Source organism: Tauraco erythrolophus, chromosome 25, assembly GCF_009769465.1.
Source record: "Tauraco erythrolophus isolate bTauEry1 chromosome 25, bTauEry1.pri, whole genome shotgun sequence".
In the NCBI taxonomy this organism is placed as follows: Eukaryota; Metazoa; Chordata; class Aves; order Musophagiformes; family Musophagidae; genus Tauraco; species Tauraco erythrolophus.
Window position 1 is genome coordinate 1,518,613 of NC_141489.1, and position 23,014 is coordinate 1,541,626.

Here is a 23,014-nt window from a genome sequence, read left to right on the forward strand (position 1 = left end):
TGTAAATAAATACCTGTAGCTGAGCTGTCCCTCGTGTGTGTGATCCCCACGGGGACACGAGGGTCTGGCGGTGGAGGGGGCCGGTCAGGAAGGGGCTCGTGGGCCAAACTTCTGGCTCCCCTCGGCCGTGGGTGTTCTGGGGAGGGTCGCGGGTGTTTCCTTCTCCCCCCCACTGCACCCACCAGCGATGGGGCCACTCCTGCCATCCCCTCCCCGTTTGCCAACACCCCGATCTCAGACCCGCTCCAGGGGTGTCCGGGTGCTCTCCCAGTTTCTCCCCATCCTTCTGGGCTCCTCCTGGTCTGTCCTTCCTCTTTGGGGAAACTTCTTTACCCCAAACCCGCCCTTCGCCCCATGAGCCGTTTCCTCCCCGTCTCGCTCCCCCACCGGCCCCTGCCCTCGGTTCCAGCAGCGGCCGCACCGGGCGGTGCCCGGGGGAAGGATTCGGTGTTAAAAATCTCCCGTTCCCGAAGCCAAAACGCAGAAATGAACCTTCTCGGGGATTTTCCAGCTCGGGGCTGCCCCGGGCTCCGCGCCACGGCCGGATCCGTCCCTGCGGGGCGGCACAGGACCTGCCCTGCCCGGGCATCCCCATCGCCGGCGCAACAGCTGCCGGGGGCTCACCCGCACCCCAACCCGGCGCGGGGGCTGCTCCCATCCCGCAGCGGGTGCGGGACCCCCGGGGACCCCTCGCCCGGCCCCCCGCGGGTGCCGCAGGGCCGGGGCCGCGCTCGGCGCTGGCTCGATCCGTCCTTCGGCACGAAACACGGACGAGGCGCGGGGGGGGACCCCGTCCTCTCGCCCCGCTGCACGGGGGTCTGTCGGGCCCGGCAGGGACGGAGCGAGGGCGAACGGCGCCCGGTGCCGGGGGTGTCGGGGCCGGTGCCAGCCGCGGGCTCCTCTCTCCATCCCGGCGCGACTTTGCTCCGGCAGCGCTCGGAGATCTCCCGTCCCGGGGGCGATGGGGCCGCGGGGGTGCTGGGGGGGGTCCCCCTTGTCCCCCACCCCAGAGGTGTCGGTCTGGATGTGGAACGGGACACCTTTATCTCCCCCCTTCCCCCCCCCCCCCCCCCCAAATTATTCCGCAGCGTGAACTTGGTGCCGCTGCAGCGAACCTGGCCGGGGATGGGGGGGTCGGGGCCGGTTCCCGGTGGGTTGGAGCCCCCCCCACCATGAACAACCTCACATATTCCCTGTCCCCGTGTCCCAGCCCAGTGAAGGACATCTGCCCCCCCCTTGTCCCCCCCCATCAGCCATTCCAGTCCACCCTGTCCAGGGCGGGAAGCCAAGGCTGCCCTGTGCCAGCCCGCGCGGCCCCCGCTGCATTTTAATTCCTCTGATTTCGCCCAGATTTGGCTCATTTTGGGGAGAAAAAGGGGTTTTTTTTGCTCGTGTAGGGCACTGACACCCCCTCCATCAACGGGGGGGTATGGGGTGTTAACGGGGGAGGGGGGATACTCCCCATGGGTGTCGGGAGGGGGAACGAAGTGTTAAAAGGGCGGAGGCCATGGGTGCTGCCCCCACCCAGGGTGCTAATGGGAGGGGTCTGTAGGTGCTGACCCCACCCGGGGGCAATGGGGGGCCCATGAGCGCTGATTATTCCTCCGGGATGTGGGGGGCGGGAATGGGTGTTGCCTCCTAAGAGTCAATGGCGGGGTCCCTGGGTGCTGCCCCCCGCCCCCGGGTGTCAGTGGGGAATCCCCCCAGTGCCCCCCCGTCTGCAGCGCCTGGTGATGGGGGGCAAGCCCCGCCCCACGGGTGCCGGCAGCCAATGGGCAGGCAGAGATTAGCATATCTCTCCATCTCCCCCCTGGCGGGGAGGGGCCGGCGGCAGCTTGAGCGCGGCGCTGTCGCGACCTGCTCGCGGCGCTGTCGCGACAGCAAGGGGGGGGGGTGTGGCGGGCGCATGACGGAGCCGCCCGGGGAGAGCGAACCGGTGGGGCCCCCCGAACCGCCCCCCGCCGGCCCCGGGGCCGGGCACGGCAGCAAGGTACGGCCGGGGGGTGAGCGTGCAAGGGGGAGTGTGAGTGTGCAACGGGGGCGGGGGGAGCGTGCACCCTGTGCCGGGCGCCCTGAGCCGCTCTGGGGTGTCTCTGGGGGGTTCAGCCCCGGAGCTGCCCCGGCCGCCCCCCCCGCCCCGGCGGCTGCACCTCCCGGCCCCGCTGAGCCGAATCCCCGGCCGGGCTGGGCTGCTGCAGCCGGGGGGGGGTCCCTGCCACCCCTGGGGGGGGCCCTTCCACCCCAGGGGGGTCCCTGCCACCCCGGGGTCCCTCCGCAGATGCAGCGGCTGAGGCGGTCGCTGTCGCTCCGGACGCTGCTGCGGAGCAAGAGCGTGGAGAGCCTCTTCCCGCGGCCGGGCGGGGGGGTGCAGGGCCCGGGGACCCCCCCGTCCCCCCCGCGGACACACGGCTTCCAGCAGTACGTGTTCAAGAAGCACTGCCCCTGCGAGCTGTGCCGGCAGCTCATCGCAGGTGGGTGCCGGGGATGGGGGGAAGCTGTCGGGGGTGGCGGGAGGTGTGGGGGGCAGCCCCCACCCCCAGCCGTGACCCCCCCCTCGCTGCCTGCAGGCAACTCGCGGCAGGGCCTGCGGTGCAAGGCGTGCAAGGCCGGCGTGCACCTCTGGTGCTCCGAGGGCATCTCGCACCAGCAGTGCCCCGGCAAGACGGTACGTGCTGGGGGGGCACACACACCTACAGAGCCCCGCCAGCTCCCCCCCCCCCCCCCCCCCCCCGAACCCCTCGACACGTTTTTTCCCCCAGGCCACTGCTTTCCACCGCAATTTCAGCTCGCCGCTGCTGCTGCCCGAGCAGGGGGGCTCCGCGCAGGGCCCCCCCGCCCCAGGTGAGCCCCCCTGGCCCCAGCTGCACCGCAGAGCCAGCCTGCACCCGCCGTGGGCTGCGTCCTCTCCCTGGGGTGCAGGATGGGCTGGGGGGGCCCTGACACCCCCTGTGTCCCCCCAGACCCAGTGTACGAGGCGCTGCGGTTCGGCACCTCCCTGGCACATGGCAGCAGCCCCACGGAGCTGCCCCCCGGCATCCAGGTACCCCCCCAGAAGTGGGGAGGGGTGGGGGGCACTGTGGGGGTGTGGGACCCCCCCCGAGCCCTCCCTCTGCTGTAGGGTGAGAAGGCAACGGCCGGGGAGGAGAGCGGGGACGCCCCGAACAGCACGGGGAGCCCGAGCGGCAGCGGTGAGGGGGTGGCATTGGGATGGGGGCCATGGTGGGGGCCCGACTCGGGGTCCAGGGCTGACTCTGTCCCCACCTTCCATCTGTCGCAGCAGCTGTCACCCCAGCGGAGAGGGACAGTGTGGAGAAGAGCCCTGGGCAGCAGGTGGGGGGCCAGGGGAGCGGGGTGGGGATGAAGGGTGGGGACTGGGGGGGCTTGGGTGATGCACTGGGGCCATGGGGCAGAGGGACGGGGCTGTGGGGTGGAAGGATGGGATGCTGGAAGGGGGCTATGGGCCAGGGGAGTGGGACACTGGCACAGGGCTGGGGGCTGTGGGTCTGGGTGGGGGCCGTGGGGCAGGGCCGGCTGTGTCCGCAGGCTGCCCGGGGGCCGGTGCGGCGGGACGGGGCGCCCATGTTCTCCTATGTGGCCCTCTACAAGTTCGTGCCCCAGGAGCACCAGGACCTGGCACTGCAGTGAGTGGGGAGGGGGTCGGTGGGTTGGGGGGGGGGGCTGGACCCCCAGGGGCAGCGGAGGGGGGATGTCCCCACGCTGCCTCACGCCTCCCTCCCCCCAGGCCCGGGGACAGGGTCACGCTGGTGGACGACTCCAACGAGGACTGGTGGAAGGTCAGGGGGGGCTATAGGGGGGTGGGGAACACATAGGGGCAACCGGGAGCCCGGGGGCTGGTGCCCATGTGCAGCTCTGCCACCGGCCGGGGCATTCACTGGTGCAGCGAGCACGGGGGGTCTCAGCTGTCGCTGGGCTGCGCCGCAGGGAATGGTGGGCGACCGGTTGGGCTTCTTCCCGGCCAACTTCGTGCAGCGCGTCCGCCCTGGTGAGAGCGTCTGGAGGAGCTGCCGGGCCGTGCCAGGCGACAGGGAGCAGGGGCGCATGAGCCTCAGGGAGAACCAGGTAGGGGGGACCCCGCTGACGCTGGCACCTCGCTGCCCTGGGGTGCACCGAGTTGGGTCTGTCGTCAGCGGGGCGCTGCCAGGGCCGTGCCCCGCTGCCCGTCCGTCTGTCTGTCCCAGATCTGCGTTGGCGTGGGCAGGACCCAGGGCCTCGTCCGGGTGACCAGCGGGAGGAAGCGGGGGCTGGTCCCTGCCGAGGCGCTGACCGAGATCTGAGGGGCAGCATCTGGCACCCGCCCCAGTGCCCGTGTCCCCATCCCGGCGTCACCACCTCCGCAGGATCACCGCACCTCAGGAAGCCCCGGCCGGGTAGTACTTGACCCCCCATCCATGCCCGGGGGCCCGTGCCCAGTGTGCCCATCCCTCGAGGGCCGGCCTGAGGCATGTGCCCTGCTGGCCTGGGGCAGGGGGCACAGGGGTGGCACTGCCTGTGAACGGGGCACCCACACATCTGCTCCTAAAAGCCCCTCCGTGTGCCAGCCAGCGTGCAGGGGTGGGTGTGCACATCCCCGTGCGTGCACCAGGGCACGCACACGCACCTCTGCCTGTGCACACGTGTGTGCCGCTCTGCACACGCGCTCCAGAGCCGTACACGCCTGTGTATGTGCACTAACACACGTGTGTGCCCTGCGTGGGTGCCCAAGCAATAACCCCCTGTGCCCGGGCAGTGCCAGGCCCCGTTCCTGGCACGCTCCAGCCCGACATCCTAAATTAAACGCTGCTGCTGCGGTGTTGGTGCCACCAGGTCGTTTTTCTGCGCGCGCCAGAGGAGCGTCGGTGCTGCCGTGTGTGCGGGCAGAGGGGGTGCAGATGGTACCCCCCCCAAGTGCTGCTGGGGTGCCTGTGCCTGTGTCGTGGTGTTGGCCCCGTGGGTACCACATGCCGTGGACACCGGGGCTGTTTTCTGGCCGCGTGAGTCACGCTGTGCCCAGCTGCAGTGAGTCACTGTCGGCGGAGCTGGCAGCGGGGCCAAGGACGGAGCGGGCACCGGGGGGGCACGTCGGGGTGTCCCAGCACAAGGCAGGTGTGACGTGTGGGGACACAGTGTGCAGGCACAGCATGGGGCACATGCCGGGCATCGGGACAAGCAGCCCCTCTGGCCCTGTGCCCAGGTGGTCCCATCACCTGTGTGATGAGGTGGGAGGGTCTCAGCTGCATTTCCTGTGGGTGGGGACCCCCCCAGCTGACCCCAGGGATGGTGCAGGATGTGTTGTCCCTGTTCCTGTCCCCTCTGATGGTACCCGGCATGTGGATGGCAGCACCTACAGGTGTGGGTTGGGTAAGGAGCTGCTCGGGTGAGTGTGGGGTGTCTGGAGGGGCTTGACCCGGATCTGGGGTTCCCTGGGATGAGCTCTGGCCCCAGCTCCCTTGCACTGGTGCCTGCGGGTGCGCAGACCCCTGCCCCTTTCCATCCCATCCCTGTGTCCTTCCCCTGAGTGTGTCCTGCCCCGCTTGGTGCCATCCTGGTGCTGCTCCTGGCTGAGCTGCAAGGGCAGAGATCCCCCAGAAGCTTCCCCTGACAGCAGCCTGGGGGTGTGGGGGCTGTGGTGTGTCCCCCTGCTTGGTGGTCTCCAGTGCCCCGAGGACCAGTAGGGCTGGGGTCCTGCTCCTGAGGGTGCTGGCTCTGGCCCCTTCCTGGGGCTGTACCCTGACCCTGGGCATCCTGGCACCATTTCCTTGATAGGCATCAGGGACTCGATGGGCATCAGGGGCACATTGGTGGCTTCAGCTGCCCCACACGAGGCCACCACAGTTGGCTCCTTCCCCGGTTGAGCTGCACCCAGTCACCGAGGGCTCCGTGCCCAGGTCCAGCCTGGCTCTTGCCACCGGCCACCTCCTGCTGGGGTGCAAGTGGCTCACTGGGGGGTTTGGGGTCCAGCCAGGCCCTTTCCTGGGGATTTCGGATGGAATTCACTGCTCCCCACACCCCCCTGGCACCAGGACCTGTGCCCTCCAGCAGATGATCCAGAGGCTCTGCCCAAAGTAGCAGAGCAGGGATGTGCCCAAGCTCCAGCAGGGCCCTGGGGAGCCACTGCCTGTCCCAGGGCACCACGGGGAAGGGCTCCAGGGTGCGGTGGGTGGTGGGGGCAGCCCCCAGACCCCTTTTCTCTCAGGACAGCACTGCACAGCCCTGCTTGGGACAGGGAAGGTGGCAGAGCTGCTGGCACAGAACGGGGTCTGCCCGCGGCACGGCCCTGGGACAAGGGCTGGTGGTGGCAGGACGGACTCTCAGCCCCACGTTCTGCCTCTGCTGTCGGCCCCGTGGGCCACAACTCACCCTCACCCCAGGAAGTGCCCAACCCACTCGTCTGGTTGCCAACAAGCAGGGCAGCCCCAGCACCAAGACAGGGAACGGCGGCTCTTTCCCAGCGTTTCCCTTCCCGTTCCAGAAACCCCGGGAGAGAGGGAGCATGCAGGGAGTCCTGGATGTGGCGTTTTATTGAGCACTCGTGGATGGAAAGCAGTATGTACACAAGGCAGCCACCATTTACTTCTTGGTCTCCTCCTCCTTGGAGAGGGTCTTGATGATCTCCTCCTTCTTGGCTTGCAGGCGTTCCTCGCGGCGCTTCCGGGCCTCCTTGGTCTTGGACCTGCGAGCTTCGGCCTGGTCGCTGCAAGAAGTGAAGAGTTTGTGAACGTGCAGGAATCGCCTCAAACCGCCTCGAGAAAGCCTTTAACGCCGGCCCTGGTCCCCTCTCGCTCCGCAGGACCCTGCTCTGCCAAACCAGCTCACGTGCCACCCACAGCTCTGAACAGCTCCCAGTGGGGTTATCCTGGTCCCGCTCGGCGCCAGGCTCTCGGCTCAGGCCGAGCTGTGATCCCAGCTCCGGGACTGCCCCGCTCGGGCTGGCTGGGGTCACACATCTTTTACGAGAGACCACATTAAGATACAAGCTTTTTTTGTCATCAAACACACAGCAGGATCTTGAAATCCGTTGGCTCTTGCGCCTCCCTTCATCAACCATTTACTGATCCAAGTGGCTGGATCAGTAGATCTACCAGTTTGTGGCTGTATGAGCAACTGGTGGCGATGCCTGCTGTGCGACACACAAAGCTCTGCTGGAGTTACGTATTTCTCTGCTTCCAGCCAGCCCACCCAGTTTGGGTCTGATGCTTCACCAGGGCTCTGGTTAGAAGCCACCTGGAGAGCGATAAAATAAATCAATCCCACATCCTGCGAGCACTTACGCCAGGAGCTTCTTGCGAGCTTTATCTGCCTTCAGCTTGTGGATGTGCTCCATCAGGATCCGCTTGTTCTTGAACACATTACCCTTGACCTTCAGGTACAGGCTGTGGTACCTACCGGAGCAGAAAGGAGCGGGCTGTAAGTGAGGCTGCCCGGGAGATGGAACCACTGCGCAGCTTCCAGGCACCCCGCGCCCCTCCCGGCACGGAGCAGCAACGCGCACAAGGGTGCTGCGAGGAGCGGGGTCGCTCTGAAGCTGCTGCACTGGCTCGTCCCTCCTCCAAGCAGGCCAAGGCCTTGTCTGGAGAACTGCTGGGCATTACTCTGGAGCAGCTCTCCAGTGCCACGTGTCCTGGAGAGGCTTTATTTTCACCAAGGAGCTGGCTGCAGAAGCTGCATACAGCAAGAAAGGGGCATCGGACACGCTCCCCAAAGCTGGCCGTGGCATGGGAAGCTTACATATGGCGGTCGATCTTCTTGGACTCCCTGTATCTGCGGAGCAGGCGCCGCAGAATGCGCATCCTCCTCATCCAGGTCACCTTCTCGGGCATACGAGCATTGGCTGTACCCTTCCTCTTACCTAGAGAGGGGAAACAGGATGAGGCCAAACTTCTGCAAGTTGAACAAGACGTTTTTGCTGAAGTGTTTAAACCTTCTCCTTCAGTAAGAAAACCGTTAACAGACAAACTGTGTATTTTTAGGTCCTGCCACAAGACTCTTGGTAGGAGCTTCTAGGTGGACACTTCTCCAGCTCTCAGGGGGATGCCAGCACTTACCGATGCCCATGTGCCTGCCCTTCCGGCGGGCCAAGGTGTTCTTTCTGCATCGGGCCCGGGAGTGAACAGTCACAGGCTTGCGGATGATCAGACCATCCTTGATCAGTTTCCTGATCTGCTGACCTATGGAAAGAAACTCCATGTCCAACACCTTACATGCAACGAGGCAACACTCGTGGCAAGCACGCGCTCCCGTCCTGCTTGTACAGAAGGGATCCAACATGGAGGACAAGCCGGACCTTCTGCCAGAGCCCCCTCACGCTGCTGCAGCTGCTTCTCGCCCTCCTTTCTCCGTCGCTGGTTATCTCAGAAGACACCAGGTACCAAACCCACCACCAAGAGCTCACGGGGCACCTTGCCCAGTCACTGCGGAGCTCTGTAACTCCTGCTGACGGACTCGCTTCCACTTTGAAGCACAAAGCTGTTGCTCAAGTGTCACAATTTTACCCAAACCAGCCCCGCTGCTGCCGAGCTGCCCAAAAACCCTCTTCCCACACCCCCGATGCGTCCCTTTCCCGCAGGACGCGGCCGACCCCGCGGGAGGCAACCACCTACGCGAGTTGGCGTTGGCGATCTCGTTGGTTTCGTTGGGGTCCAGCCAGACCTTCTTCTTGCCGCAGCGCAGGACGCTGGACGCCAACCGCTTCTGGAGCCGGAGCATACTGCGGGGAACGGCGCGCACGGCTCAGCGCCGCCATCGGCGGCGGAGGGCCCGGGACAGCCCGCGGCGGGAGCAGCCGAGAGCCGCGGGGCCCGGAGCGGCGACCCAGCCCCGCTGGGCGGCCCCGTCCCTCCCGCTGCGCCGCTCCCGCCGCCATTTCGCCCCCCCCGCCTCCCCCCGCCCGCCATTTTCCCCCGCGGCCTGAGGAGGCCGCAGCCGCCTCACGGGGCCTCCCTGCAGCGCGGCCGGGCGGCCCCCGCTACCGGAGCCTCCCCGGCGCTCCCCCCCGCTCCCCATCGCCGCCGGGGCGGGCCCGGGGGGGCCGGCGGAGCGCTGCCCCTCACCTCATGGCGCCGGCGGCCAAGCGCAGAGGAAGAGGAAGAGGAAGAGGCGGTGCGCCCGGCCGCGCCCACAGCCAGCGGCGCGTACCACCCCGCGCCCCTCCCGCTCCGTCCCCGCGGCCTCGGGGCGGCTCGAAGCGCGGCGAGAGAAAAGCGGCGGTGGGATGCGAGCGCGGAAAATGGCCGGGGCGCCGCGGCCCGCTCGGGACGGGGAGGAAGAGGCGCGTTTCCCTCCTTGTGTCCCCCCCCGCCGCCGCCGCGCAGTGGTACGGTCCGCGTCTGCGCGGCGGGCGGGGCCAGGCGGGCGCTGCGCATGCGCGGTGACACAGGCGGGGCTGCGGGCAGCACGTGGGGGGGTCGGAGGGGGCGGTGGGGGCGCTGGGTCGGGCCGGGGGGCTCGGAGCGGGCGGGGGAGCGCGGACAAGCTGGGGGGGCTGCAGAGATGCCCCCTCACCTGCCCCCCTCCCTGCGTGGGATGCGCAGCGCAGGGGCTCCCCAGGACACCTCCCCCCCCCCGGGGGGATGGTCCCCAAAAAGTTTCCCAAAATGTCGCCCCAAAGGGCGGTGCGAATGTCCCGAGGTCGGTGGAGGAGAGCGGCGAGGCGGGATCGGGAATCCCGCTTGGTGTGAGTCCCACCTCCGCCACCGGCACAGGGTTACGGTGCTGCCGAAATGGGGAATCCGTGTTTTCCCATGGAATAGCCCCTCACCGGGCAGCAGCGGGGCTGTGGAAGGGCGAGCATTGACACAGAACATTTTACCTTCCCGGTATTTTGGCATCAAAGGCACGAGTGAGGTCTGAACGTTCCGGTGTCGCCGTTTGCCGCGTGGCATCCCACGGCTCTCCCAGCCGGATGCGGTAGCAAAGCCCAAAACGGGCCTGGTGGCAACCAGCATCCTTCACGTTGGAGAAACAACCCGGAAAAGTGCCAGAACCTGTCCAGGAACAGACTGGGGAAGAGTTCCTGGAAGAAGGGAAAGCCCGTGAAAGGATAACGTCAGGATTGTAACCGGCCTGAGAACACGGGGCTTTCTCCAGGACTGAACTCCCGCTCTAAAGCCGAGTTGTCCAGCAATAACGTGGCTTTTTCGCCACCCTGACATTAAATAGTGCCCGAATTGGGCATTTTGCAGCGATTTTCCCTCCCTCTCCACTGCCGAAGGTCGTGAGCGGCGCCTCGTTACGCACCCGAGATGAGACGCTGGCGGTTCCCTTCGGATCCGGCGGCCCCGTCGCGCAGCCAACATATGGCGTGAGAATCGGAGCCGATGGCAACAGATTTTTTGGTTCGTTTCGAGAGAAAAACACGGATAAACACAGGCTTTTGCTGTTTAAAAACTGACTCATCATTTTCAGAAAACAAACAGCAAAATCCGGAGGCTCCCGTGGCGGGAGAGCGGTTGGGTTTTAATTACTGGCCTGGGAGCGGCTCCGGGGTTTTGCCGCTGGAAATGGATGTCCTGGGAAGCTTTTGGCCCGTTGCGTGGGCTGGAGACGGGAGAGCCGTGTGAGACACGGGGGTCCGCGTGTCCCCGAGCCCTCTGGAAGTGTCACCTCCCGCTCCGTGCTTTCCGGGGGGGCAGGGATGGAGACACCGATCTGGCCCCGGATCGGAGGAGAGGTTGTGCCCAAGGGGTGCTGCTGGTTGGGCACAAGCCCCTCGAGAGACATCCAGGGAGACCCGCCATCCCTCCTCTGCCCGCTCCGTCGCATCCCGCGCTGGATGGGCATGTCCGTAGCTCTGTGCCCGCCAACTTGGAGCAGCGGGAAGGGTGAGATGCCGGAGTCGCTTTCTGCTCCCGCGCAGCTGCCTGGGAACGCTGTGCTCGCCCTTGCCCCTGGGCGGGCTCCCTCCTGGCAGGGCACCTGCTGCCTGTGCCCTGGCACCCAGCTCTGCCTCCCCAAAACACCCTCACCACCCCCATCTTCTCCCCTCGCAGACCCCCCGGGTCTTCAGCTCCTGCGGCAGCCAACGAACGAGGTGGGCAAAGCAGGAGATGGGCAGGCTTTGGTGTTGAGGGTCAATGAAGTCTTGATGCCCGGAGCTTGGTCGGGCACAGAGTGCAGAGCTGGGCATGATCAGGGCATCAGGGTTATGTCCCGGGGTCGGTGATGCCCGCCGGGATGACCTTGGGCAGCTCATCCCCGCTCCAAGCCCCCCTTGCCCACCTGCTGTGCTCCCGTGCCATCGTGGGCACCTCAACAGTGCCGGTGATGGACGGGGGCTAATAATGGAAAATGTGGCGTCAGCTGTCCAGCTTCCCTGGGCACATTGTCCCGCAGCTGCAGGAGCCGGGACTGGAGCAGGAAAAGACCCGCTGGCACGGGGCCGGGGTGAGGCTGGGGGGGGCCCAAGGAATTTTTAACTTTCCAACAGCTGGCGGCTCCCGCGGTGCCGTTGCCGTGAGATGAGTGCGGGAGGTCTCAGCCTGGGGAGGAGGCGGTGGGGCCCCGGTGGGCTCCGTGGGGAGGGGGCAGAGGCACGGCACGCGCCGACGCTGGCACACGGGGGCTGCACCCCGGCCCCCTGGCACGAGGAGGCAGGGATGGTGCTGGGGGCCAAGCGCAGCCCCTTCCCCGACCAGGCGTGGGGCCCCCCAGCCCCGGGCATCCCCTCATTCCCATGGGGTCCCTGGGGTGCCCCTTCCCTGGGTGCTCACGCGGGGCTCTGTGTGCCAGCGTGGATGGCCCTGGGGAGCGGAGGGACTCGGGGGGTGGCTGGGGGGGGTGGCACGGGCTGCTCTGAGGCTGCGGGGACCCTGTGTGTATCCCGTCTTGGGCACCACCGTGGGGGGAGAAGCTGGAAGTTTAGGGGCAGCTTTGTCCCGAGGGAGCTGCGGGTTCCCCGGACTGGGGCACATCCTGCTCCGGGCACTGATGTTTGGGGACGGGGGCACGGCTGCCCCTGCACATGTCCCCCCCCTCCCCGAGCTACACAACAGCCTGGGGGCCCCGTGTCCCCCCCATCTCCTTTTGGGGTGGCCTCCCCCCAGCAAGCAAGTCTGCTCCAGGCATGTAAGCTGCAGTGGGCACCACTGTGCCCCCCCCATTTTGGGAAGGGTGTGTGTGTGATGAGGACCCCCCCCCCTTTTTTTTTTTTCCCAGGGGAAGAAGCCCCTTTGGGGGTACCCTACCTGGGAAGGGAGGAGGTGTGGGGGGGGCTGCATCCTCGCCTCCCCCATCCCTCGCGGGAAAGCGGTGGGAGCGGCCGTGGCGGAGGCGGCCGCCCGCCATCCTTCGTCCCCCCCCCCCCCCTTTGCCGCCGTCCCCACTCCTCCTTCCTCCTTCTTCTCCTCCTCCTCCTCTCGCTCGCTGCACGCCGAGGCCACCGTCACCGCGGGGGCCGATCCGACAGAGGCCACCAGGCCTTGACTCCATCGTCATCATCGTCTCGTCCCTCTGTGTGTCCGGGGCCGTGTGTCCCCCCCCCCACCCCAAAACCCGCCGCCCCCGGCGAGCTCCATGGTGCGGGAAGGTGGAATGGCCCGTACCCCTTACAGCTCCACGCAGGACATCCAGATGGACGTCTTGGACAACGCCACCCTCCAGGTGACACCCCCGGGAATTTGGGGATGGGGAGGGGGGTGCTGGTATCGGTAGCATCGCGGCGGGGGAGGCTCGTCCCATCCATCCCCCTCCATCCCAACGCCTACACCCCATAATGAGGATGATTTCACCCCCCCAGCATGCAAAACCACGTGCCCCCCCATAACCAAGCTACCCCAGGAGGGACCCCAAATGCAGTCACCCCCCCCCGCCCAATAACACCAAGCATCCCAGGGAAGGGGGTGTCCAGCCCCCCGGTTTTGGGAGGGGGGGCGTGCATGGTTGGGGGGGGGTGTCTGTGTTGCTTGCTGTGTCACTGTTCCCCCCCCCCCCCTTTCGAGTTTGCCCACCCGGAGCACCCCAGGGTGGGGAGGTGGGTGCACGAGGGGGTGGGGGGGCTGTTGTGCGCACCGGGAAAGTTTGAGGGATTGGGAAAACTCTACTGGGGTGGTGCCCCCCCTGCCAGCTTGTCCCCTTCAACCTGGGGTGGGGGGGCGGAAGGGATGTGTCGCCGCCTGGTCCCAATGGGGGTGGGGGGCACCACGGACTAGTGCAGCACCTTGTCCCCATGGTCTGGGTGCTGTGACACCCCCCCCCCGTGCACACTCCCATGAAGACAGACCCCCCCCCATCTCCATGGCATCCTGGGGAGCATCAACCAGTTGGGGTGATGCTTTGTGGGGGGGCTGACACACAGGCTCTGGCTGCGTCCCGCCGCTCGGGTGTGGGCAGGATGGGTGTCTCCCCCACCTTTGGGGGGGGTCTCTGGGTGGCTGCGGTGACCCTCACACCAGCACCGGTGCCATCGTCTCCACCCCGAGGACCTTCTCGGAGCCCCAGCCGTGTCCATCCCCTGCTGGGAGCGGTGGGTGGGGGGAGTACTGGGGGGGGGGCAGGGGTGAAGGACCTAAAAATACCCGTTGTGGGGACCACCCATGCTGGGGCTGGGTGGCAGCTGGGCCCAGCTGTCCCTCTGAGACGCTGGGGGGGCCCCAGCATGTCCCACCCTCCCCCTGGTCCCAGGCACACCCCCACCCCCCCGAGGAGATGCTGCTGGCGGGGCACTGGGGCATCCCCATCTCCTCCAGTCCATCCCAGCAGGAGGGACTGGAGGAAGTGGAGTGCTGGGGGGTCCCATGGGGGTGCACATGTGTGTGCACCCCTTTACATGGAGCGTGCACGGGGGAGGGGACGGTGCCCACACTGGGGGGGCTGGGGTAGAGGTTGCACACGCGTGTGCAGGGCTCAGGTACTGGGGGTGGCGGCGTGGGGACGCGGGGCGTGTGTGGGGTCCCCCCCCATCGCAGCCTCCTCCCGGGGTGCTGGCTGGGCTCTGGTTTGGCCCCCAAATCCAATCAGCCCCACCAGCACCTTTTTCTCCCCAAGGGGATTGGCCCCGTCCCCCCCCAGATAAGGCAATGCCGGGTCCCTGGGGAGGGGGCTGCACAGCCCCTGAGCAGGGGGGCAACCCCATCCCCTTCCCTGCCTCAGTTTCCCTTCTCTCATCCCCCAGGAGCTGGGTTTTCTTGCAGGGTGGGGGCGGAGGGGGACGGAGCATCCCTGGCAGCTGGGGCTGGGGGCAGAGCTGCCCCCCAAGTCCTGGGACTCCAGCGCTCCCCTCCTGTGTCCCCCCCCCCTTTTATACCCCCCCAGAGCAAGTACAGCAAACGCAAGAGCCGCTTCAAGCGCTCGGATGGCAGCACCTCGTCCGACACCACCTCCAACAGCTTCGTCCGGCAGGTCAGTGGTGTGTGGGGGGGCAGCTGTCCTGGGGGGTCCTGGGGGACCCCCCTGTCTGTGGGGGCCTTGTCCCTCCCCAGGGACCAGGGCGGGGAGGGGGGGTCCAGATTCCCAACCGAGCCCAGACCTGCCTGTGCCCCCTCTCTACCCTGCGGTGGGTGCTGGGGGGAGCCCCCCTCCATACTGGGAGCATTTGGGGTCCGGTAGCCCCCCAGGGGTTCCCTGCCCCTCCTGGGGGTGCCAGGCAGTCCTGGCATCGCCCTGTCCACCCAGCAGGGCCACTGGTTTGGCAGCGGCCCCTGCGGCCCCCCCCCGAGCCCCCACCCCCTGCCCGGCACCGGGCTAAATATACCCCAGGCGGGTGCGAACGTCCCCGGGCTGAAACCTGACCCACGGGTGCCCCAGCCCAGCGCCCGCCCGACCCACTCGCCCCCGGCCCTGCCACCATGGAGATACCCGGCAAAGACCACCCTGCCGCCCCGGTGAGCGTATCCCCCCCTACCCCGCAGTCCCCTGGCACCTGGATACGGCCCCTGGCACCCTCCCGCCCCGGGTCTCTGGCTCTTCCCTCGGTGTGGGGTCCCCCTGGGCTCCATGGGGGTTGGAGCGGGTGGTCCCGGGCACTGGTGAGGGTGTCGTGCCTGGACCCAGGGTGACCCCCCTTACTCTTGCCATGGGACTGGAGGGGCTCAGGTGGGGCCAGCAGCAACAGGAGATGGGGCAGCGGGTCTCTGCCCCATGGCTTTTGGGGAGAGGGTCCCTTGGCAGGGGTGGGCTGCAGCCCCATGGCCAGGAGAGGCACGGAGAACGGCCCCCACCTCACCAGGGTTCAGAAAGGATGGGGCAAAGCGGGGACGGGGGCTGCGGGGGGGCTCAGGTGGGGTTTAGGGGATCATAGAGGGGCTGGGGGGGAGCAGCCCCCCCCGGGGGGGTCAGTGCCTTTGCCGTGCCCCGCAGCACCCACTGCCCGGGGCTGGGGGATCCCGGGGGTGTCGCCGCTGCCCCCCCCCCCAGGCTCCAGCCCCAGCAGGTGGGGGGCAAGCAGGGGGTCTGCAGTCCCACCCCAGCTCTGGGCTTGTCCTGGGGTGACCCCGAGTCGCCCCACAATGCCCTTTCCCCATTGCCATGGGACCCCCGGCGGGGGGGACACACAGGCTGTCCCCGCTGGCCTCCCCTGGGGCGGGGGGCAGCTGGGGGGCGGTGGGCAGTTGCGGGGGTCCTCGTCATCTTCCCGGCTCTGACGAGAGGCCCCGGGGAGGCCGGCGGCAGCGGGACGGGAGCGGGCACCGGATCGGTATCACGTTCCCTGCCGGAGCGGTGGGAACAGCTGCGGCGGCCCTCGGCCTGCCGTAACCCCGCCGGGTGCCACCGGGCAGGAGGTGCCCCTGCCTGGGGAGGAGAAGGCTCCTTCTGGGGGGAATGTTGTCTCCAGCGTGCCCAGAAAGCACGGTGATGGGCACCAGCCCTAAAGAGAGGGTCCTGGGTCGGGAGAAAGGGACTGCGGGACTGGGCTTGGGGCTGAGTTCCCCGCTTTTTTTTTGGGAGGGGGGGGAGCACGGTGGGGGGCTGACCCCTCTCCCCGCTCTCCCAGGGCTCGGCGGAGTCCTACACCAGCCGCCCCTCGGACTCGGACGTGTCGCTGGAGGAGGACCGGGAAGCGCTGCGCAAGGAGGCTGAGCGCCAGGCCATGGCCCAGCTGGAGAAAGCCAAGGTGGGAGGGCTGGGCTGGAGACCCCCCCCACCGCCTGCCTTGGTCTCCCCTCCCTGGGTGCAGGCAGGTACCCCCTGCCGCCTGCCCGGCCCCCCTGCGCCCCCTGCCCCGACAGGATGGGACCCCATCAGCGGGAAGGGGCTGACCTGGGGCACAGAGACCCCCCCAGCACCCCCTGTTCACCTCCCCATCCATGCCACATCCCGTCCTGGTCTGGGCAGCACTGGGTGGCACTGGGAGGGCAGTGGGATCCACTGGGTGGAAGCGGGATCCTGGGTGCCTGGGATGAGCACCCATTGCACCTTGGCTACGGGCCCAGGGCAATTAGCTCTGAGCCCCTCGTTAGCTCCCAGGGGCGTTGTGGCTGCAGCGTCCCCAGCCCAGGCTCCGGCGAGCGGCTGTGCCATGGTGCCCGCAAGAGCTGTGCCAGCCCCGCTGCCTGGCTGACGGCACCGGCACCCCTGGCACCTGCCCAGCGCGAGGGGGCTGCGGGGGGCGGGAATATCCCTGCAATTTGGGGTGGGGGGTGATGCTGAGCCCTCTCCTGTTGGCAGACGAAGCCAGTGGCGTTTGCCGTGCGGACCAACGTCGGCTACAACCCGTCTGCCAGCGACGACATGCCAGTGCAGGGCATGGCTGTCTGCTTCGAGCCCAAAGACTTCCTGCACATCAAGGAGGTGGGCACCGGGCTGGGGGGCACACCAGGCTGGGGGGGGGCACCGGGCTGGGGGAGTGCAGGGCTAGGGGGGACACTGGGCTGGGGGGGTCACCAGGCTGGGGGTGGTGGGGGGCTAGGGGGTGTATGGGGCTGGGGTGGCTCTGGGGGTGGCAGCCCTGGGGGGTGTTTGGGGGGCTCAGGCGTGTGCCCCGTCCCTGGCGCAGAAGTACAACAACGACTGGTGGATCGGGCGGCTGGTGAAGGAGGGCTGCGAGGTGGGCTTCATCCCCAGCCCCGTCAAGCTGGAGAACATGCGGCTGCTGCAGGAGCAGAAGATGAGGCAGAACCGCCTGAGCTCGAGGTGGGCTTTGTCCCTGACCCCCCCACCCCATCCCAGCTCCCCCCGGACTCGCTCGTCCCCCCCCTCACCCCCGTCCCCCTTCTCTGTGCTTCTGCCATCCAGCAAATCGGGGGACAACTCCAGCTCCAGCCTGGGCGACGTGGGGACGGGGACCCGCCGGCCCACCCCTCCGGCCAGCGGTAAGAGTGTCCGGGGTCCCCGCAGCCCCTCGCCTGAACGGGGCAGGTCCAGCCTGGGGGTGTCCTTCCCCCCACACCCCCTTCCCACTGGGTAACCCCTCCTCGTCCGCAGCTCCGGCCCCTCCATCCTGGGTGCAGGCAGGCGGGCATACCCACCCCCTCCCTTGGGGACCCCCTCTCCCCTGCTTCTCCCCCCTCCCATCCCCATCACCCTCCCACTCTTCCCAGCCCCCTCCTCGTCTCCATTTTTCCCTTCTTCCATCGCCATTATCGCTCTTCTTTTTCCCCCCCCCTCCCGGCTCCGGCTGCCCCCCGTCCCCAGGTGCCCTGGACATGCCTAGCTTTGCCTTTGACCCCGATGAGTTAGAGGAGGAGGAGGCCATGGAGACCCACCGCTCCCCTAAGAGTAGCGTGAGCAGTGTCACCACCCCCCCCGCCCACACCAAGCGCATCCCCTTCTTTAGGAAGGTAACGGCGCCCGCCGGCCCCCGCGCTCGCCTCCCGCACCCTGCCTGCCCTAACACTGCCTGGGAGGGCTGGTGGGGGCACCCGCTGGGTGCTGGGGGCCACGCGCTGCCCGAGCACCCTGCCTGCGCCGCCACGGCGTGTCCCCACGCCGCAGCATGGGCATGAGTGTCTGCGGGGGACGGGGGCAGCGGAGGGGGGGGGGTCCCTCGTGCACCATGGGGTGGGTCAGTCCGTGGCTGCTGCCTCCCCCCGTGGGCCATGGGATGGGTCAGTCCATGACTGATCCTCCCCCCATGATCTGTGAGATGGATCAGTCCGTGGCTGCCTCCCCCCATAGGCCATGGGATGGATCGATCCATGGGATGGGTCAGTCCATGACTGATCCTCCCCCCATGATCTGTGAGATGGATCAGTCCGTGGCTGTCTCCCCCCGTGGTCCATGGGATGGATCCATCCATGGCTACATCCCCCCATGAGCCGTGGGATGGCTCAGTCCGTGGCTGCCTCCCCCCGTGGTCCATGGGATGGATCGATCCATGGGATGGATCAGTCCATGATGGATCCTCCCCCCCCATGAGCCATAGGATGGCTCAGTCCGTGGCTGCCTCCCCCCGTGGTCCATGGGATGGATCGATCCATGGGATGGATCAGTCCATGACTGATCCTCCCCCCCCATGAGCCATGGGATGGCTCAGTGCGTGGCTGCCTCCCCCCATGAGCCGCGGGATGGCTCAGTCCGTGGCTGCCTCCCCCCGTGGGCCATGGGATGGATCAGTCCTCCCCCCCCACCCCCCCCGCGTTGCCCCCCAGTGTGCGCATGGTGTGTGCCCGCACGGCCAGTGTCTCGCCTCCCCCGCGAATGGGAATGGACCGTTCCTCTCCCCCAAACCGGGCAGAAGCCGGCGGGGAGGTTCGGGCGCTACCACAGCCCGGGGCGGGGGGGTTCTGCCCATCACCTCGCAGCCCTTTTCCCCAGCCTGGCACGGGGGCAGAGCTGCCCCCCACCACCCGCTGCCCCTACCCACGAGCGGGGCGCTGCTTCGCGTGGAACGCGCTCACGGGGCAGCCCCGTGACACGGCCGGGGCACAGCGGCCCCCCCGGCCCCCCCAGCCCGGCTCGGTGCCCCGCTCCCCGCGCCCGCGGATAACACGCATGCCTTGTTTGTCTTCTCTCGCCCCCCCGGCCCCGCGCGGCCCCTCGGCACGTAGCGAAGCAGAAGCAGAAATCGGTGAGTAGCGGCAGGACCCCCCCGCGAGGGCCCGTGGGGAGGGGACGGGGTGCCCCCGGCTTGCAGCCTTCCTCCCCCCACCCATCCCCAGAGCTGCCCCGCAGGGGTGAAGCTGAGCATCCCCCGGTGTGTGTGTCCCCCCCCCACCCCAGCCCCGCTGACCCCCACCTCTGCCCCCCAGGCCGAGCATGTGCCCCCGTACGACGTGGTGCCCTCCATGCGCCCCATCATCCTGGTGGGGCCGTCGCTGAAGGGCTACGAGGTGAGGAGCGGGGGGGGGGGGGGTGGGGGGGGCACACAGAGGGGACCCCAGCCCCATGGCCTCCCTCCCTGCCTCCCTCCCTCCCCAGGTCACGGACATGATGCAGAAAGCCCTCTTCGACTTCTTGAAGCATCGCTTTGACGGCAGGTGAGGCGGGTGGCTGCGTGGCTGGGGGACCCCTAACGTCATGGGGGGACCCCTAACACGATGGGGGGACCCCTAACCCCACAGAGGGACCCAAATCCCACGGGAGACCCATAATCCCATGGAGGGACCCAAATCCCATGGGGGACCCCTAACACCATGGAGGGACCCCCAATTCTACAGAGGGACCCCTGTCCCATGAAGGGACTCCTAAACCCATGAGGGGACCCCTAACCTCATGGGGGGACCCCAACCCCATGGAGAACCCCTAACCCCATGGGGGGACCCTCAGTGCTGCCCCATGGTTCTTGCAGTTGGGGGGTATCTCTCCCCCAAGGAGCAGTCATGCAGTGGCTCCAGCTTCCGGCAGCCCTGTGCATGGGGTGGGAGGAAAAGGGTGGAAAGAGGGTCCCATCCTGCATCCCAAGGGGATGGGTGTGTACGTGGGGAGGGTTGCACCCACTGTTGTTGCCCCCCCACCCACTCGTGCCCTGTCCCACAGGATCTCCATCACGCGGGTGACGGCCGACATCTCCCTGGCCAAGCGCTCCGTGCTGAACAACCCCAGCAAGCACACCATCATCGAGCGCTCCAGCACGCGCTCCAGCCTGGGTACGGCACCGCCGTGCCTCGACTGCCCCTCGCTGCCCCCTGCCCGGCCCAGCAACGGGACCCCCCCCCCCCCAAGCCTCCATCTGTATCAGCCTGGCAGCCCCTGGTCCCCCAGCCCATCCGTCCCGGGGCACTCATCCCGCCTGTGCCAGGGCACGGCTCATGGGGGTGAGGTGTGGGGGTCCACTGCCACGGGGTGACTAACATGGGGGGGCCCTGGGGCCCTGCACCTCCCCGGCTGCTTTGGGTCAATCTCTCTCCCCTCCTCCCCTTTTATCTTCTCTCTGTTTTGTTTTTCTTTCATTTTTCTCCTTTCCTTTGCATTTCCACCCCTCCACGCCGCTTCCTTCCTCCCCTGCTCCTGATACAGATGTCTTGGGTACGTAGCTTGGACCCGCTGGGACCCCTGGCAGCCCCCTGCCCCTGGCAGCCCCCTGCCCAGCGGGGGGCCCATTGGATCCCCATTCTCCCTGCCTGACTGCGACCGGGCTCCGGGACACTGCGGGGTCCAGTCACCCCGACAGCCTGGACAGCGTCTGGGGGTTGGGGACACGCTGGTCACAGCCCCGGCTGACCCACCACCTGGAGTGTGTGTGGTCCGGGGAGCTTTGCCCGTTCCTCACCCACCCCCCTGCCACCTCCCTCCTGTCCCTGGCATGGAGTGACACTGGGGCCCAGTACAAGACCTCTCCTGGTCCTCCCCCTGTCCCATTTTCCTTGCCACGTCTCCTGGCAGTTGTCCCCACGTGCCCACTTGTGCCCCCCTGACTCACGCTGTCTCTGCCCTGGCAGCCGAGGTCCAGAGCGAGACCGAGCGCATCTTCGAGCTGGCGCGGACGCTGCAGCTGGTGGCCCTGGACGCCGACACCATAAACCACCCAGCCCAGCTGGCCAAGACGTCCCTGGCCCCCATCATTGTCTACATCAAAATCACCTCCCCCAAGGTGGGTGCTGACCCCAGGGCGGGTGAGGGGCAGCCCCAGCCCCTGCCCCATTGCACTGGGGGGGCTGGGCGGTGGTGGGCCGGGTTCCTGCGGCCACCCCGGGCTGCCCTCTGCTGCCCCAGGTGCTGCAGCGGCTGGTGAAGTCCCGGGGTAAGTCCCAGGCGAAGCACCTCAACGTGCAGATGGTGGCTTCCGACAAGCTGGCGCAGTGCCCGCCTGTGAGTATGCCACACCCAGCCATGCCCTGCCATGCCATGCCCTGGCACCTGCTCCACCCAGCCCTGACCCCACCCCAGCCTCTGCCACCGCCCTGCAGCCATCAGCTCCACCCACTGGTGCCAGAGGCTTCACCCCTATGGGCCAGAAGCTCCTCCCACCACCTCATTCTGGTGTAGGGCTCCACCCATTTGTGGACCAGAAGCTCCACCCCTGGATGCCAGAGTCTCCACCCACCACCTCATTGATGTCCGATGCTCCACCTCCAAGGCCAGAGACTCCACCCCAGCTGGCCAGATGCTCCTCCCACCACTCCACCTTGGACCACAGACCCTGTCCTGGGTCCATTGGCCCCACCCTGGTCCATTGGCCACACCCTCATCTATTGGCCCTGCCCTGATGTATTGACCACACCCTGAGCCATAGGCTCCACCCTGGATCCAGAAGCCCCACCCTATCCCATTGGCCACACCCTGTCCCATTGGCCATGCCCTAGTCCATAGGCTCCGCCCTGGGTCCAAGATGCCCCGCCTTGCCCCTCCCTGCCCCATGGCCTCCTCCCGCCCCCAGGAGATGTTCGACATCGTGCTGGACGAGAACCAGCTGGAGGAGGCCTGCGAGCACCTGGCTGAGTACCTGGAGGCGTACTGGAAGGCGACGCACCCCCCCAGCAGCAACCCCCCCAACCCGCTGCTGAACCGCACCATGGCCACGGCCGCCCTGGCCGCCAGCCCCGCGCCCGTCTCCAACCTCCAGGTACAGGTGCTCACCTCCCTGCGCAGGAACCTGGGCCTCTGGGGGCGCGGGGGCACCGAGACCACCCCCAGTCCCCCCGGAGCCCTCGAGGAGCACGCGCTGTGAGACGGCAGTGGGGACCCCCCCCGCCCCTCCCCTGGGATCGGGGCCACCCTGGGCAACTGCAGCCCCCCAGGAGTGGGACCATCCTTGGGATTGCCTGCCACCCCGGGTATCTGTGGCCCCCCAGGGGTCCTGCAGCCCCCCAGGGGTGGGACCATCTCTTGGATCACCTCCCCTGGGGACCTGCTCCCCACCCTGGGATTGGGGCCACCCTGGGCAACTGCAGCCTCCTGGGGAGGGACCATCCCTGGGATTGCCCCCCTCACCCCGGAGACCTGATGCCCGTCCCAGGTTTGGGGCCACCTCTGGAATCGGGGCCACCCCTGGGGATCTGCCCCCCTTCCAGGGTTGGATCCCTTCCCTGGGATCAGCCCTGGGGCTTCGCTCTCCCCGGATCAGGGCCACCCCAGGGATCCGCTCCCTGTCTGGGACTGGCACCAAGATGGAGTCGGGGTCCCCCTGGGGATCTGTGCCCCCTCCCAGGCCTGGAGCCCCCCTGGGGATTGGGGTCCCTCCAGGAACCTGCCCCCTCCAAGACCCCCTGGGAACGCAGGTCCCCTCTGTGCCTCCCCGGGGGCTGCCAGGGCACCAGTCCCCCCACTCCCACACCTCTCCGGAGCTCTGGGGGAGCCGGGCGGCGGTGAGGGCTTACAGGGCAGCCTGGGGTGGGCGAGGACCGGTGGGGAGGGGGATGCAGAGCCCCCTCCCACTGCAGGCTTCAGAGTGCTGAGCCCGGGGGGAGTCTGCAGCCACCACCCAGCGCAGGAGGCAGAGGAGGGACGTCTGTCCTGTGTTTGTCGCTATTTCTTCCAGCGAGCGGGACGCTGCTGCTGTGCCAGCCCCCACCCCGCAGCCCTCCCTGCGCTGCTCTCCCCCCCACCCCAAACCCCATCACCCCCTTCCTGCCCTGGCCCTGCCCCGACGACCCCCCCACCCCGCCCCAGCAGCGTTTGGTGGTGGGCTGAGACCTGCCGCCGTCGTGTCGCGGGTGAGCGGTGCGCTGCAGGCAGGCCAGGCTGGGCAGAAGTGCATGTACCCCCC

At 67.9% G+C, this 23,014-nt stretch overlaps 3 protein-coding genes across 4 annotated transcripts; 2 read left to right on the top strand and 1 right to left on the bottom strand.

The window, feature by feature from the left end:
* The first annotated feature begins 1,906 nt into the window (after positions 1-1,906).
* Positions 1,907-4,295, top strand: STAC2 (SH3 and cysteine rich domain 2). Of its 2 annotated transcripts, none has more exons than XM_086626571.1 (11): positions 1,907-1,990; positions 2,279-2,471; positions 2,568-2,665; positions 2,760-2,841; positions 2,943-3,040; positions 3,119-3,188; positions 3,281-3,330; positions 3,544-3,641; positions 3,743-3,794; positions 3,943-4,080; positions 4,200-4,295. In XM_086626571.1, the coding sequence occupies exons 1-11, from the start codon at positions 1,907-1,909 to the stop codon at positions 4,293-4,295; spliced, it is 1,059 nt and encodes a 352-aa protein (XP_086482697.1). The 2 variants fall into 2 exon arrangements, with proteins under 2 accessions (XP_086482697.1, XP_086482698.1); XM_086626572.1 differs by having other exon boundaries at positions 2,961-3,040; positions 3,278-3,330.
* A 2,205-nt stretch (positions 4,296-6,500) lies between these two features.
* On the bottom strand, positions 6,501-9,082 carry RPL19 (ribosomal protein L19). The gene is made up of 6 exons (XM_086626573.1): positions 9,048-9,082; positions 8,598-8,704; positions 8,043-8,165; positions 7,726-7,846; positions 7,269-7,379; positions 6,501-6,691 (listed from the first exon to the last, which is right to left on the bottom strand). Exons 1-6 carry the CDS (start codon positions 9,050-9,052, stop codon positions 6,568-6,570), a joined length of 591 nt encoding a protein of 196 aa, XP_086482699.1. The 5' UTR covers positions 9,053-9,082; the 3' UTR covers positions 6,501-6,567.
* A 3,425-nt stretch (positions 9,083-12,507) lies between these two features.
* On the top strand, positions 12,508-21,976 carry CACNB1 (calcium voltage-gated channel auxiliary subunit beta 1). The gene is made up of 13 exons (XM_086626570.1): positions 12,508-12,594; positions 14,245-14,331; positions 15,923-16,042; positions 16,597-16,719; positions 16,925-17,061; positions 17,164-17,240; positions 17,563-17,708; positions 19,119-19,199; positions 19,288-19,346; positions 19,846-19,955; positions 20,748-20,899; positions 21,022-21,117; positions 21,686-21,976. The coding sequence occupies exons 1-13, from the start codon at positions 12,508-12,510 to the stop codon at positions 21,974-21,976; spliced, it is 1,566 nt and encodes a 521-aa protein (XP_086482696.1).
* The last annotated feature ends 1,038 nt before the right edge of the window (positions 21,977-23,014 follow it).